At 38.4% G+C, this 15,488-nt stretch overlaps 3 protein-coding genes and 1 long non-coding RNA gene across 6 annotated transcripts; 2 read left to right on the forward strand and 2 right to left on the reverse strand.

The window, feature by feature from the left end:
• Positions 1-1,595: 1,595 nt before the first annotated feature.
• Positions 1,596-3,400, reverse strand: LOC139819761 (GTPase Era, mitochondrial). The gene is made up of 3 exons (XM_071789447.1): positions 2,862-3,400; positions 2,118-2,555; positions 1,596-1,998 (listed from the first exon to the last, which is right to left on the reverse strand). The coding sequence occupies exons 1-3, from the start codon at positions 3,081-3,083 to the stop codon at positions 1,645-1,647; spliced, it is 1,014 nt and encodes a 337-aa protein (XP_071645548.1). The 5' UTR covers positions 3,084-3,400; the 3' UTR covers positions 1,596-1,644.
• Positions 3,401-3,488: 88 nt separating this feature from the next.
• LOC139819763 (uncharacterized) lies at positions 3,489-8,315 on the forward strand. Its single transcript, XM_071789450.1, has 6 exons — positions 3,489-3,951; positions 5,110-5,332; positions 5,620-5,751; positions 6,075-6,318; positions 6,544-6,754; positions 6,910-8,315. Exons 3-6 carry the CDS (start codon positions 5,661-5,663, stop codon positions 7,258-7,260), a joined length of 897 nt encoding a protein of 298 aa, XP_071645551.1. The 5' UTR covers positions 3,489-3,951; positions 5,110-5,332; positions 5,620-5,660; the 3' UTR covers positions 7,261-8,315.
• On the reverse strand, positions 8,255-15,169 carry LOC139819752 (protein HID1). Of its 3 annotated transcripts, XM_071789424.1 has the most exons (13): positions 14,977-15,169; positions 14,102-14,461; positions 13,833-13,886; positions 13,533-13,756; positions 13,077-13,318; positions 12,584-12,814; positions 12,079-12,204; positions 11,508-11,764; positions 11,118-11,361; positions 10,838-10,998; positions 10,541-10,710; positions 10,124-10,365; positions 8,255-9,803 (listed from the first exon to the last, which is right to left on the reverse strand). In XM_071789424.1, the coding sequence occupies exons 1-12, from the start codon at positions 15,040-15,042 to the stop codon at positions 10,143-10,145; spliced, it is 2,358 nt and encodes a 785-aa protein (XP_071645525.1). In that variant the 5' UTR covers positions 15,043-15,169; the 3' UTR covers positions 8,255-9,803; positions 10,124-10,142. The 3 variants fall into 3 exon arrangements, with proteins under 3 accessions (XP_071645525.1, XP_071645526.1, XP_071645524.1); XM_071789425.1 differs by having other exon boundaries at positions 8,255-10,365; positions 10,838-10,986; XM_071789423.1 differs by having other exon boundaries at positions 8,255-10,365.
• Positions 10,847-11,463, forward strand: LOC139819769 (uncharacterized). Its single transcript, XR_011733810.1, has 2 exons — positions 10,847-10,988; positions 11,074-11,463. It is a non-coding gene; the product is annotated as an uncharacterized lncRNA (long non-coding RNA).
• Positions 15,170-15,488: the final 319 nt, after the last annotated feature.

A 15,488-nucleotide genomic window follows, 5' to 3' on the forward strand; every position in this document is an offset into this window, starting at 1 on the left:
ATTTAAACGAAACAAAAATCAGGAGACATATTTTATTCGTGATAAAGAAGTTAAACCTTAGAATTTTTGAAGATGTAAGAAACTTTATTAAATCTTCAAAGTTATACTGATATACAAAACATTGATAATATACATGATACTTCAAAATGTAAACAATAAATGAAATATTAATTAATCCTCCTCCGAAATTAATTTTCATTAGTATAATAAATAAATGTCAAATGTCGCAACGCGAATGAAAATTACAAAATTTGTATGCCATATCAAACGTGTTTTATTTACAATAGCTCTTACAGAAATAATAATTATAAAAGATACATGATTTACTTACTCAATTTGTGCGTCGCGACATAAAAAAGAAAAGAAATTAATAGAAATCTTTCTCCGCGATTTTCGATGCTGAATTTTATTTTTAATCTGCTCTTGATTGTTGTACATGTCCGCCACATCTTGAGCGGAAGTAGCCTGCTCGCAGGACTTATCCTCGCGAATCCTGATGAATCGCGGAAACCTTAAAGATATTCCCTTTTCCGGATCGACCTCAACCAGAACAAAACTTATTAAAGCTCGAAAAATTTCAAGAAAACTCCAAGGAAGAATTAATTGCAAAAATATTGTAGCCTCTATCTCTGTTTAGTTGGTAGAAAAAAATACGCTGCGTCTCCAAAATATCGCGATAACGCAAAATGTTCGATGTGGATAGAAGATTTTCATGAGTAAATTAATTACGTCACGCAATATCAATTTCTTTTAGCGCAATTACGGTGAGTCATATTTTTACAAATGCTTGCTTTCGGGAAACTCACTATTCCCATAGCCGCTCTTGCTATAGACAAGAGGGAAAAATCAGCACACTTGATCTCCCAGACTTGAATTGGCTCGAATCAGTGATCCGGCTCGTGGCTACTATCGAAGCGGTAGTACGATTTCACCTGCGGTATTACATGATCCTTGAAAAATTTGGTGTGATTTTCGAGGTCCTCCTCTTTGAATCCTGTGCCGATCTGTTTATGAGAAAATAACATACATCGATATGAGCTAGAAGTAATGCACCAAACAAACAAAATATAAAGCCCATTTTACAATAGCCGTAAGATGTAAGCAGTAAAAATTGACCAACAATGTCGATTATTTTTGAACTGTTAAAATGCTGTAAAAATTTGTAGCTTACTGCTTACGTCTTACTGCATACGTTTACGGCAATTGTGGACGACCCTTAATATGCTCACAGTAAAAACTTAAATTAGAAGAATTATCTGTCGTTGTGATATATATCTAAAAATATATAATCTTAATACAAGTATTAGATTTATCTAAATACTGGATAAAGCTTTCCATTAATCATACAACGTGTCCCTGTTCACTTTCACAAGAAATATTTCGGGTACATTACCTTACAGATGCTTTGATACTCTTCGTTTTTCTGATCGTAACAAGCTAAGAGAAAACCACCGTAAGTACCGGTCCTCTTTCCCTTGCCGATGTAGCCACCGATTACGACCACGTGAAGCGTCAGGTAACGCAATGTAGAAGAAATATATTCTTAAATCGGCGCTTGACTTTTGGTTTCGGTTTTGTGTATTAAAACATCAATCTTATCGCAAACATTTAACTTTATTTTACAAATAACAAATACAAGCCGAATCACGACGGGGATTGCACGCTTATCTTCAATCTCACCGACGTTCGAAAAGCGTGCCGCAGTGCTTCCTCTGCTATAACGGCGGTCTGACCTATTCTGTTGTTGCTCCCGCGCGTTAGTAGACGAGCAATTCGTTTGTTGGGACACGTGACGGACACCAGTGCCTTGATACTATCGTCGGGGGCTGGATCAAAGTGTTCCAACTTGACCTGTAAATGATATGGAACCTCGTTCGGCAGAATATCCATCAACTTTGCCCGCACCGTCTGTCGTATTATATCCTCGCACGTATTATCGCTGTAAATATGCCCTTCGTACTCCCAGGCTCGTGGCTTAGCCGTGTCTAACAAATAAGTCTGCAAAACACAAAAAAATAATGAAATACAGACGGTGCAAATATTCAAAATATAGGAATTATATTATAATTTCCAAGAATTATATATACAAATATTATTTACGATAGTCATAAATTTACCCTCAAATCGTTAATGCCATCCCCAGTCAAGGCAGATATCATAAATACGTCATAGAAATCTGGAGATTTCTTGCTCTTGGTCAGAGTATGTATCAAGTCGAGTAATATTTCCTTCTTCTTCAGTCTGTCCACTTTGTTAATGACCAGAATTATAGGAATCTTGCTTCTTATATCTTCCGTGAAGAGTTCTAATATGTTTGTATCAATCTTGTGCCTGGTATATACATTCTCTGCGTCCTGCACAATTCCCACAATATCTGCCGCTTGCAAGGAAGTCTTCGGATCTGTTTTGAAGCTACTGTCTAACTTGAACTTTTTAGACTCTTTCGTGGAGACCATGCCAGGGGTGTCCAGGAATATCAGCTGAGTATCACCTTCGCAATATATTGCACGCGCTTTGGCTTGTGTGGTATGCACCTTGCAGGATACAGGGCATACCTATTTAAAGACGTAATATATATATATGAAGAATTCTTCTCCTGTATTTTTTATGTACAGGTAAGAGATATAAATAAGACAACTTAATAAATTAAAGTTATGTAGGCAAGATAATTTAATTTATACAAGTATACAAATTTATGCATTTAATTTAGCCTGTGGTCCACTTGACGCTACAAATGCTTTGGAGCGTTCTTCTTCTCCTTCTTCCTTCATTGAAAGTAAAGAGAAGAGGAATGCTTCGAAGCATTTGTAGCGTCAAGTGGACCACAGCTTTAGATAAATATTAGAAACAAAGATGATTACCGATCGCTTGATAAGTTGGTTAACAATTGTGCTTTTTCCAACGTTTGGTGCGCCTAGGAAGGCAATTTTTAGACACTTCTGGGCTTCGGCACGTATCGACGTAGAGCTCTCGTTGGGTTGCAGAACGAATTCTCGTGCCGAAACGTCAACACTGTTCGAGAAACATCGTTGTAAACACCGTGCACTCGCGCGAATCACGTACCTCTCGATCGTGAATAGCATCTCGTTTTTAAGAAATCGAAGAAACTTTAGAAATGTTATATACACGTCAAGTGATCTCCGAAATTATGTTCTTTTAATTTCCTTTCATTATTTCTAAAACGTTACACCACCATTTTTATAGGTTATATTTTGCGCGAGCAATTCCTTCTCTTTAAATGTTGATTTCTAATTCACAGAGTTGCAACGATTAAAATCTAGGATCTAATTAAATTTGGTAGAGATTATAATTAATTTGTAGATTTCTGAAAATTTTCACGTGTTAAAAATAGGTGAATTTTATGAGTTCCGAAATGGTTGCCACCGTCTCGATTGTCTCGATTTCTCGAATCGTCGAAATCTCGCGTGTCGCGCGCGCGCGCAACTTCACGTCGCACCTTGCGCCTTGCGCCTTGCGCGCTGTCGCCGGCGGAGCAATGGCGAACGGCGGACAACTGCGACTCGCGCGAAGATAGGTGTCTGTTATCGACGCACGTCCACCGTGGCCCGTGACTCCCCCGTCTTTTCTCTCCATCTCTTCTCGCTCGTGACAAGGCGAATGAAGGCGAAGCGAGAAGGATAAGCCGGGTGTCGCGTCGCGCGAAAAGACCGAGAGCGTTCGTGAATGAAAGAGGGAGGGGAAAAGGGAAGGAAAACCAGGCGAGGATTAGAGGATAATGCGCGACTTCGGCAGGACGAGAGTGTCAGGAGTGTGAAAAGTGCAAGGATAACCGGAGAAGAGACGTTTGCATCCGCGGTTTCTCGTGTCGTCGCGTCGCGCCAATATCGAATATCGTGCCGATGAGGGAGGCTCGATCCAAAGAGGATTACTACGTCTCAACGCGTCAACGAACGGACGCGGAATGAGACGCGGAGCCCGCCGAGGACACGAGTGAGTGAACGCCTTGCCCAGCTGGCTCCTCGAGAGGACCAGCAAGCTCTCCCGCTGATTCCTCGTCTATCTCGCATTCATAGGTTTCCCTCTCCCACAACCCGAGGCCTGCCTCAAATTGCAGGAAATACAGCTGAGAAAATGATCCCAGCCTGAGTTTGTTCTCTGCGCCTTTTTTCTTCGCACTTTCTACATTTCTACACTTTCCTAGCACAATCGCTGTAGGATTCCTTTATTATGGATCGCACTCCTTGCTGGAACAGCTGGTCTCTCTGTAAACTGATATTCTTCCTCGCTGCCCTTTTATGCTGATATTTACTGCATGTTGACGTGGAGAGAAAAAACAAACGAGTGAAAGAGCACTTGGATGACATTTTATTTTGCCTATTATGCTGTTAGAATGAAAGTAGAGATTCAGAAGATTATAGAAGTGATTATTTTTTTAAATTGGGTACATCTGCATCAGTTTTTCTTGACTATACTTTAGATGCGTGATTGTATTGTTTTAAAAAAATATAATTAAAGAAAAACTTGATTTTACTTTTATTATATATCTAGGGCCGATATCACAGTCTCCGATTAACGTGATCCTCCGATTAAACTCACTCTGCATCTCTTTCTAACTGTCCCCCTAGAAAGAGATGAAGAGTGAGTTTATTCGGAGGATCACGTTAATCGGAGACTGTGATATCGGCCCCTAGTGATAATAATTTTTACGTAAATATTTGTAATATTTATAATATATTTGATACATGTTTTGATACATAAAATATGAGTGTCTAAGATGTGTATAAATTTTTTTAGTTATTTACTACGTTTACGCGAGCGTTAAGCCCCTTGCACAATAGGCGATAGCGATGAAGTTGCCGACAAAACTATGTCGGCCTTTGTCGCTGTCGCTATCGCTATCGCCTATCGTGCAAGGGGCTTTACTTCTGTAGTAACTTACGATAATTTCTTCGCGTAAACGGGATTTTGTAGTAACTTACGATAATTTACTCCGCGTAAACGAGTAATACAGTACAGAAGTAACGCTCGCGTAAACGTAGTATAATTGACTCTTTTCTATCTTCTGCTGTGTAGCTGTATTTTTGGCTTCCAATGTTTACGCCAATTGCCTTATCGGTTTAATTGATAAGTACGTGGTCTTGTTTTCAGAGCGCCACTTTAAGATAGAAGATGAACTCGACCAGCATCACAGAGACGACGATAACGCTTATAGCAGACGATGAACAGTCGGAGACCGATAAGACGCATTTATTCGCGATATATGATCAGTAGGGCTTGGGACCGACCCGGACAAGCAGGAGAGGTGTGCGTTGAAAGGAATGTTCAAGTGGGATTGCATATGATTCGAACGTCGACAAGAAATCATTGTAGAGTAAGCGATAATTGTATTTCTACAGCTTATGTCGATCTCTCTACGTGTTGCATATAATGCTTAAATAATGTATAAATCTTAATACAAAGACAGAGAAATAGAGAAATGGTCTATATTTCAAGTAGATATATATTTTTAATTGCACTTTTGCTGTTTTTCTTTATGCGCCAGTTTACACTATCAGGTTTTTTATAAAGATGTAGGAGAGGGATATTATTTATCCTGTATGAGACATACAGACTATGATTTACAATCAAAATACTAAAACACTGTCTTTGTATCATTAGCTAACGATGGATCTCTGAACCCGCTGACAGTGACTCCCCTGATGCACTTCTGGATCAACAAACCGGCGGGCAGGTACTACGGTTTCACTGGCCGCCGATACCCTGCCACACCTGTGCCACCAAAATCACACAGTAAGTACGACGGTATAAATTCAGGATTAAGAAAGTACCAACAAAGGATATGATATCAATGAAGAGGGTAAACTGTGAAAATTATATATTGCAATTCTACTTTTATGTTGTGTGTACCTTAAAATTATTAGTATATATATATATATTTTTTTTATATATGCTAAATTGTAAAGGATTTTTATCATTATCATACAAAACTCAAAATAGTTTAGGAATTATTTCTTCAGATAATTCTGTAATTATATTTTAATTATCTATTTAATTATTCTTTTTATTTTTCTTATCATTATCTTATTTCTTTTATTTGTTGCTTATTTTTGCAGACCAATGTCGGCGCGGCGGTGAACTTAGGCAAATGGTGACTCCAGTGCATCGATTCCAGGGCCTTGCAGGTAACCTCGCAGCCGGAAACGCATCGCCAGCTGGACCTAGTAATGTCAATAATTCCTGCCGAAGCATCGTCAATCGTTCGACGACGTCTGCACGAATCCATAACAACGAGAACCGTCATCACGGTTCGGCGTCGCTCAGCGCCGCCCAACTCGCCCAGCTGAACAACATCCCCAAGTAATTAATGAAAACACAAAAAGGTCTACACTAAGAGAAAGGAGACATTCTGAGAGGAACATGCTCTTCCTATATACAGGGTGACTCACTTATACATATCTTAGCAGCAGAAAGATTACTTATAAATGATTCGCCCTCGGTTTGCAGTTTTGTGAGTTTAGTGAGTTTAGATACATGGCACTATGGTGGTATTAAATCGTTTTTGGTTTAACGTATTGTTTGCAGCAATGTCACCGACGCTAGTAACAATCAACTGATTCTGTCTAATGCGACTGGCGCGAACGGTACAGAACGGAATAGAAGCCTACTAACGGGGAGCGTCTTTGATTTACGGGAGGCCGAACTGGCCGGCTTCCGACTGCGTTGCGGCATCTGGTCCTCTTTTGCTCTGGCAACAATCTTCGTGGCAGCCGCCAAATTCTACTTCGGTTATCGGGTAAGCGCGTCTGTATTTTGAGAGATTATTTTAATCTCAAGATTGTATCTCAAAATTTCTAATTCAAATACTGCCGCTGTTTTGCGATTTATAATTCCTCCGTTGTCTTTTCGTTTTGTTTCCTGATCAATTAATTCTTACCTTCGCGCTAACAGGGACCTGGCCTGGAGATACTCGTGTTTTGCGGGCTGCTAATATTGCTGCTGTCCGCTTGTTTATATTCGATCTTCTGCAAATATAATCGTGAAAGCTATTACCACCATAGCGGTCGACCGGAGCACAACGCTCGTATGCAGGAGGATCACATTGTCACTTTGACGAACGCGTCCAACATCGGCGACAGCGTTGTCAATAGAGCGGCAGCGACAGTGCCGACGACGACGGTGAGACAGAACCCGCCTCCGCCGCCTTATCACATCGCTATCCTGATACCACCGCCGTCACCACCGCCACTTGCGCCCTCGGACGAGGCGCCTCCACCCTCTTACGACAAGATCATGCGATGAAATCGCCAATAAAATCGGAACTAGGACAGCTCGTCTAACAATTCTTCCTTCGACATTTTCGTGTCCGCTACGCAAGGCAGCACAAATCAATTCTCTAGGTTTAAGCAACATTCACATCTGTGATAAGAGCGCAATGATGATGACACATCGACAACACATCGGGGGTTCAGTTCGGGGAAAAAAAAAAAGATTCTCACGCGGCGATATTTTTTAGTGGGCATTACGGAGAGAGCCGCGCTCCGCCAATGAATTTCCGTTTGATGCGGGTAAACTGTATTCTAATCTTTTTATACTTTACTATGAAACTGTGTGATATATTTAACTTAGGTTTAGCCGCAACGCAGCGCGCAGCTGGATACTTGGTCGAGAGCCACTTGTTTATTCTTCCGGTTAGGACTTTCGCGGGGCGCTCACTCGAGCACGGTTTTTCTATATGTATAATTCCAAAAATTCACTAAATTATGTTCGATTACTTAATTGTCTTCATAATCTTGTAGAATGATATATGAAGATTACTCTTGTTACACATACATACATACCTACATACAAACATACATACAAACATACATATATACGTATATATATATATGTGCAAAGGCATTCGCGATGAAAAGAAATTAATGCATGAATTCGAACGTGCAATTCGAGCCTAGGTGTCAAATGTGCAAAACCGTGTGTATGACTCGGTCGCCACTTACGATAAGCTGGTAACAGTAGGCGCGTTTAGCGTACAATTTCAGTTGTCAAATAGGTGTAACTTTCTGTCCACTAAACGCGCTCGTTATCGAATCTCATATATACGATATGCATGTCGCGTGCTTTGCGACATGGGAGCACGCACATCGCACGATAGTTTACGTGTAATGTTAGCTATGGGTTATCGTGCGAAGTATAACATGATTTTATATTTCTTTTTTTCATTAATGCAAACGTGAGAGAGTGAAAAAGAGAGAGAAAGAAAGGGAGTGTGTGTGTGCACACATGTAAATGATCGTTTTATGTCATAACTTTGTGTATTTTAAGGACAGCTACATATAATACATACTGATGTGAGATCCCGTTTGGATGTTCTTCGTAACTGTAAGTCGCAAGTGTACTATGATGTACAAAACTCGTCGTTTCTAACTACACTTATAATCTTGTTTTTATTTCAAAAATAGAAGAGTAAAACTCAAATTCTTCTTTTCCAAAATTTACGGTAATTTTACGGTAAAGTCGAAGAGATCTTTACCGTCGCGGATTTTTACATGTTTCTCCGTCTTTTATGTCATGATAAATTGTCGATTTGTTCGAAAAACATTGCAAGAAGCGAAACGGAAAATAAATAAAGTGGAATTAGAGAATATGAATTTTACTCCTATACTTCATTGATTACTTTTCTCTTAAGGCCTGAGCATATACATTTATTTTATTTTAAATCATAGAAAGTCTAAGAGAGTGCAGTCTAAGGAGAACAGGGGGATCTAAGATCCATTCTTCCTACATTACAATTTTAAGAAAATTGCAGTTGACTCGCCGCGCGCAACGTCGTTTCGTTCGTAAAAAGCATTTTCGTCGGGTCCGTTCTTATTTACACTCTTAGAAAGGAACTCGCACTTGCAAGACAAAAAGAAGAAAGGCCACGTGGTGCTGCGGTAAATGTAATAAAAGCGGACCCAAAGATTTTTATCGTACACGATCCAGTACCTTTCGCAAAAGTGCGAAACGGTTTCCAAGTATAAATAAGCATTTAAGTGTTACTTCAGTTTACAGCTGTACGCGAAATATATAACAGTTAGGTGCAAAAGCGGATAAAATCATCCTTCCGAAAAGCGCAGCTACATATCGCGAAAGATGAATTCTCTAGCTCTGATAACGATAACATTCTACGATATCGCCGGTCTTAATGAAACAATTATATCGATTGTTCTTTTTTCTTGAAAATAATTATGCTAGAATAAATATATCTAATTGTTTTTTTTTTCTATTTAGGAAGAGTTATTAATATAATACAAAACTGTAAAATATGAATTATGACTGATGATAGTAAAATATAATGTACATGAATATAAAAATGCGAAAAAATGTATGAGTAAAGTTTAAAATATAATTTTTTACTTATAGTCGGTTCTTCTTCTATCGTCTGTTAAATTAATTTAATTGGCGAATTTTTCCTTAAGATCGACGATATATATTTTCCATTTACTGACAGTATATATATTACTATGATACAAACGAGATTATACAGTCTTCGGGATACCATAATAGTAATAATAACTCACTTGATTGCAAACGATGTTTGCGATCTGTATACAGTACATGTATGTTACATCAAGATGAAAGTACTTTGGAGGCTCACGCCGTGTAAAAAGTAATCGAACGTGTGACTCGACGTGTTCGTCGCGCTGTCTCGTTAAATTCCCGTAAACATTGGTCAAAGCTAACCGATGTTTAATTGATTCTTGCCTCTTTCTTGGTCATAGAAAATTGATTTGACTTGCAGGAATGATGACAACCATCAGCGAAACCATTCAAATAAGGAGAATCGCCGGATTTTTCTTCAGCTAAAGAGATAAGGAATCAATTAAATTTCAGTTATGTAACTGAAGGATTCTAATGGTCTAATATGTTTTTATAAAATCTCGAAGAAACTTATTTTAGAGTTCTCTTCATAATTATGTATTTTAACTGATTTATTTTAAAATTTAAAGGTGAAGAAACTTGTATATCCTCGAGCTCTTACAAAAGCGGATCGTACTGAATCCTTCAATTTTAATTAATGTTCAGAAACGATGTTACATGATACACAATAACGAGTTCGATGAGACTCATCTTCTTGCGCACTGCCAATAAAACAGTATTTCAAGTGCGAACGATAACGAACCTCTTATAACGACTGTTATCTAAACCCTCTGGATCTCAAACAGCTTGACGTCCGTATCATACCATATGGGTGGTTCGACGTTTCTCAGATATATAACGCCCCACATGTACGTGCGAAACCACGCGGTTGTGCCGGCGTTAGCCTGATACCGCCTGATGAGGATAGGATGCGGCACTGGCAGCAACCCGACAAGGGTACCGTGTTGCAGGAACTTCAGGATCTCGCTCTCGTCTGTCAACCCCCTGTTACAATCAATAAAAGAGAGAAAAAAAAAATATATATATTAAGTGTAAAAACGATAACATGTGTTGTTATTTATACGAGAATTTTTTAACAGGATTCTCTATGAGTGACGGTGAAAAGCGTTCAAGTCCGAAATAGACGATCTGTTATTTATAAATCAGAATGCTCGCTCACTTGTCGATGCAGATCTTCTCAACCTGTGGAACGAGGACCTGAAGTAATCGCATGATGGTCTGTAGTGGGAGCTTGCTCTTCCACTGGTACACCCAGTCGCTGGACGGCACCCACTGATGAACGTTATTGACATTGGTACTCGTTTGCTCGGCCACACGAATGCCACCCTTCTGCACATCGAACAAATTTTGACTGTTATTGCCGATTTATTAAACAGATTTTTATATCAATCTTTGTTACTACTGCATTCAATAGATTTTTGATCGGGAATAAACTTTTCATATCTCTGTTTCTTACCGGCACTATGGAATTCTTGGTCGCGTTCATCGATTCCTCCGCGATATCCATCTTGCTCTCCGATCGATTACTGATCGACTTACCAATATCAACGCTGGCCGACGGACTCAGCGGATGCGCCGATTCCTTTTCCGTCATTTTCTCGATACCTGTTAGTTCGACTTTATATTATCTTTAAAATTGTCTTTAAATTTTTATCTCTATCCAATAATATCCATTGCTGTTCTCGAATTTAGATCTGTGAACTTAGTTGCCAGCCCGCGTACAGAAGGAGACTCACCAGGAGTCTCTAACAAGGATGCCTTCAAAGTGCCGGGTTCAGCGGGTTGCGCGGGATGCGATCCTTCCATCGCGGCCTCGCTGACATTCTCGTTAGACGTACTCGCAGGCATGTGACGACGCTGTCTCTTGCTAAGAGACTTTGCGATCGTGTTGCAATCACTGGGTAAGTTCGCGAGCGCGTGGAACACTTGCCGTTTGCGTATTATAGTGTAGACTAAGTTGCTATTTCCATCAAACTGATACTGAAAATCGAAAACAACACGTCTAATTTCATATGTATCAATTCCTTGACTATATCACATATAACAAAAATAAATAAAAATGACTAAACATTCAAGACATAATGGATTGTATATTTTTTTGTATGTACATTTTGCGAGCGCGTTACCTGGATAATATTGTTAAAGATCTCGAGCAAAAAGAACACCAAATGGTGATTAGTGGGCGCCGAGAAAAGGAACCACGGCGTACTAAATGCTTCCAATAAATGCAGCAGTTTCGTGCTCGCCACCATGGACAGTGTTTTAAGATACGGCGAGACATTGACTAGTATCGTTAGTAGACAATCAAACAGCGGTTGCAGTCTCTGATGGCCGGTTGTGATGATTTTATGGAATACAGTGACTAAGAGATCAGCATGTGTTCCTGAAACAAAACGATTTGCATTCTGATATTGACAATTTAAATGCATTTAAACAAGACTTGCAGGAAAGTAAAAATTTTAAAAATATGTTCTTAACACTGTGACTAAAATATTAAGAAACTGAATTAATAATAATTTAATAATAATTAATTTAATACTAAAGAAACACTAATCTTAACTATAAAATCAGAAAATGATTTTACCAATTGACTTTATAATCGAAAATATAAATTTACAATCACATGCTATTACTTTTTTCGAATTAAAATCAAGTTTCTTAAAACTGCCTGATACAATATAATTGACCTTGTCACACCTGTAAAAACTGGAATGTCCATAGGCACTGTAGCTGTGTACGGTTTATTCAACCTCACTCCGAAATTGCGTTCTCCACTCAAGAGGAGTAAAATAAATACGCCGATGTGCATTAAACCAACTCGTGCTGAAAAAATCGGAAAGTTAAAATAGACAAATTATTCATTTAATTAAAAAGACGAAATTTGTTTAATACACTCCTTCGATCAAAGAAATATTTAAGTCTCCCGAAGAGCTCATCAATTACCATTTATTTTATTTTATGTATAATTTAAAAGAGAATCAAATTTATTTATTCCCGATTAATTATGCTGTTTCTTCGAAAATATTCAAATTAATTTGTGCTGTTTCTTCGAAAATATTCAACGTCGTATTTCATTATCTTTAGAATACATCATTTTCCACGTGTCAGATATCTCATTTTTTAAAACATTTTGATATTGAATTAAATCAGCGTAATGTAAATAAACGAAAGTAAAAAAAAAAAACAAAGAATAAAAACTTACATTGATCAGCACGCGAGTCGTTCAAATGATAAAGAATCGGCACAAGAACCTCAAGGACATCCGAGCTCTTTAGCACGTAATACAAGAACTTCTTGTTGTAATCGCACATTTTCCAAAAGAAGACTAGCAGCTCCTGGTGAAAATGCACTTTCTTTGTTGAATTCGGCAGATACGTTTGCATCAATGGATTATTCAACAACCTGGTGATACCCTTCAAGACAAATTGAAAATCTATAGGAAGAAAAAAATAATGCATTTAGTCCTTTTTCTATAATCTACATAATACCCTTGTCTTCTCATCTTTCATTATATATATTTTTTTTATCTAAAAATTAGCATTTAATTAACCGAAAATTTATTCATCGCAAATATCAAACTTCCAGGATCTACGAAATTTAAATCTTATTTAATTTTGAACATATTGCTTTAACAAAACTTTAATTCAAAGTCTAATTATATAAAAATATATATAACTAAATATTAAAAATGTTACCTTCATCGCGGTGGATTCGACTTAGATAATTGATGAACAAATTATCTCCGATTGCCCCTTCTTCCAACGGTGCTCCGCCAGTAGTATCATGATCCAAAGTTACGATCAAGATTTGCAAAGCGACATCAACAAGCGGTTCCAAGGAATCGGTGAACAGCAAATGATTGTATGGCACACCATATCCAACAGGATCGTATGCGCATACCGTATTCAAAAGCGATGTAAACATGGGTAAAGCGTGTCTGCGAACAATCATATGCAAATGTATACTAATTGTATTTAATGTGATGGAGTCTCATTGAATCTTTTTACTAAAAAAAAGATCTAAAGAGAGGAAAACACTCGATAATTTAAAATCTCATATAAAAGTACAAATAATATAAATAAAAAATATTAAAAAATATACATATATTATATTGCGCGATTGTATTAATGTAATTAAATGGAATAAATTACCTGTTTTCACTGCTGGTCAAATACTGAATCCATCTGTTCGGCATAATCGACAAGTCCGTCGGCGGATTGTACATGGTTTCGCTGAAGCATGTCAGCAAGAGCTTCAACAATTCCGTGCGATTCGAATCTAGAATAGGATACCTGGGCGGCGAGTACGCGAAACCTACTCCCGCTTCCCAGATATATTCGCAGCTGTCTATCGACTGCAACTCATCGGCTTTGTCCTAGAAAGACATTACGAGGCGTAATGCGTTCCGTATTTCTTATCGAAACTGCGACAGCTAGTTAACGAAGACTCACCGGACCGGATTTTCTGTTTGCAGCTACAGTAAAGTCAGGACAAAATAACAGATCCTAAAACAGAAATGGATTTAAGATTACATAGTTGTTTTGCAAATAGATGTAATATACTCAAGATACATGCTCTTACTGCATATAAAATATTAAACATCACCAATTGATTATTATAGATAATTAACAATATAATTTTATTAGCAATTTATTATAAAATTTGTATATTTTATAGGAATATTCAATATGTCACACTGTCTACTTTAAATGTCTCTTACACAGAGCGCGTTCACCAAAGAATGTGCCAATGGCAAGCTCTCCTCGTCATCTTTGCCAGGTAGACTGGACCAAAAGAAGCCTTTCCAATCGGGATCCTCGAATATGTAAGGTAGCAAACGTGTCAATAAGCGACAGCAGTTCAGGACAGTTTGATGCTCCCGTTGGGTTCTGCAGCTGCTATCCACCGCCTTAACCAACTTCTCCACCGCCTTGTAGCATAACGTTGCCAAATTGGAAGGCGCCTCCTCCCTCAACACACGGATCTCCGGTGCCGGGATCAGGGTAAAGATGTCCTGAACGTTGGTCACGTTCTCGGACCAGAACTGATCCCAGAATATATCGTCCGACGAATCGATCACCTGATCAGTAGACATTACACGAATAAAACACATGTGGAACACAGTCAATAGCTTGAATATTTCGAAAGATACATTCATCCTCAGCGTTCAGTGTAATATACACGTCAAGGAACATTCAAATTTAATAACTAATTGCGACAAAAAATTTTAATAAAAATCTGACACATCAATATGTATAGGGAGTAAAAATCTAATCTATTAGATATCGTGTAATACTTTTACAATTGTTCCTCATAGCAGTTATTGTTGTTGCAATTTGACAAATCTCAAGACTGTTATCACGCTTTCATAATCTCTCCATCAGCAATATCAATTTCGATATGGCAACGCGTTCGGTCATTCTTTTTCCTCAACACATCGATATTACGTATACATAAAACGATAAAAATGCAGATGTTCTAGCTGGATTCATCATACTGACTCGTCGATCGTCAATTTCGTCGAGGAAACGCATTTCCGTCGACCTGCCAGCCGATCATATGTTACCCGTCAGATAAACAAGCGGCTGCCTCTACCTGAGTTTTCGACGTCAATTGCACCACGGCCTTCCGGAAGTTCAGCTTTGTGTCGGCATTGCCCATCGCGTTCCTTGTTGTCACCGGCAGCAATTATAAAATTCGTCGTAGCCGAACGCCGAACGGGAGTGAAAACGCGTCGTTACTCTTTAAATGGACATCATCGTCGCCATGTTCGCATTTGTGACAGCGGCAGAGGATGACAGATAAACGGAGCTACCAACCGCAAGATTTTTCGCGCGAAAAAGACGAATGGAAAAATGAAGCACTCGATTCTTTGGTCGGCGAACGTTGGAAATAGCGGAGGAGAGGAGAGCAGAGGATCATAAATTTGTTTTGTTACGTCTTATAAATTTTCCGCAGAAGCCCAAATTGATGCAATTCACTTAGAAAAATTTATCTCGCATAATAATATGTATATATTTCTCTCAATATACATTTCTAACGTTTATGCAACGAAATATTGTTAAAATAGTTGTTAGAACGCATCTTAAACTTATCCAAAATAAAAA

This window comes from Temnothorax longispinosus, chromosome 9 (assembly GCF_030848805.1).
Source record: "Temnothorax longispinosus isolate EJ_2023e chromosome 9, Tlon_JGU_v1, whole genome shotgun sequence".
Taxonomy (NCBI): domain Eukaryota; kingdom Metazoa; phylum Arthropoda; class Insecta; order Hymenoptera; family Formicidae; genus Temnothorax; species Temnothorax longispinosus.

What these genes read in the sequence shown, in the direction of transcription:
- LOC139819763 (XM_071789450.1), top strand. Translation starts at nt 5,661, where the DNA reads ATGCACTTCTGGATCAACAAACCGGCGGGCAGGTACTACGGTTTCACT. An exon ending in CAGCTGAACAACATCCCCAA is followed by an intron (nt 6,319 to 6,543) that starts GTAATTAATGAA and finishes TATTGTTTGCAG; the next exon opens with CAATGTCACCGACGCTAGTA. An exon ending in AATTCTACTTCGGTTATCGG is followed by an intron (nt 6,755 to 6,909) that starts GTAAGCGCGTCT and finishes TCGCGCTAACAG; the next exon opens with GGACCTGGCCTGGAGATACT.
- LOC139819752 (XM_071789424.1), bottom strand. Translation starts at nt 15,042, where the DNA reads ATGGGCAATGCCGACACAAAGCTGAACTTCCGGAAGGCCGTGGTGCAA. An exon ending in CAAACAGAAAATCCGGTCCG is followed by an intron (nt 13,757 to 13,832) that starts GTGAGTCTTCGT and finishes ATGTCTTTCTAG; the next exon opens with GACAAAGCCGATGAGTTGCA. An exon ending in CCAAGAATTCCATAGTGCCG is followed by an intron (nt 10,711 to 10,837) that starts GTAAGAAACAGA and finishes TTCGATGTGCAG; the next exon opens with AAGGGTGGCATTCGTGTGGC.
- LOC139819761 (XM_071789447.1), bottom strand. Translation starts at nt 3,083, where the DNA reads ATGCTATTCACGATCGAGAGGTACGTGATTCGCGCGAGTGCACGGTGT. An exon ending in ACCAACTTATCAAGCGATCG is followed by an intron (nt 2,556 to 2,861) that starts GTAATCATCTTT and finishes GTCTTTAAATAG; the next exon opens with GTATGCCCTGTATCCTGCAA. An exon ending in ATGGCATTAACGATTTGAGG is followed by an intron (nt 1,999 to 2,117) that starts GTAAATTTATGA and finishes TGTGTTTTGCAG; the next exon opens with ACTTATTTGTTAGACACGGC.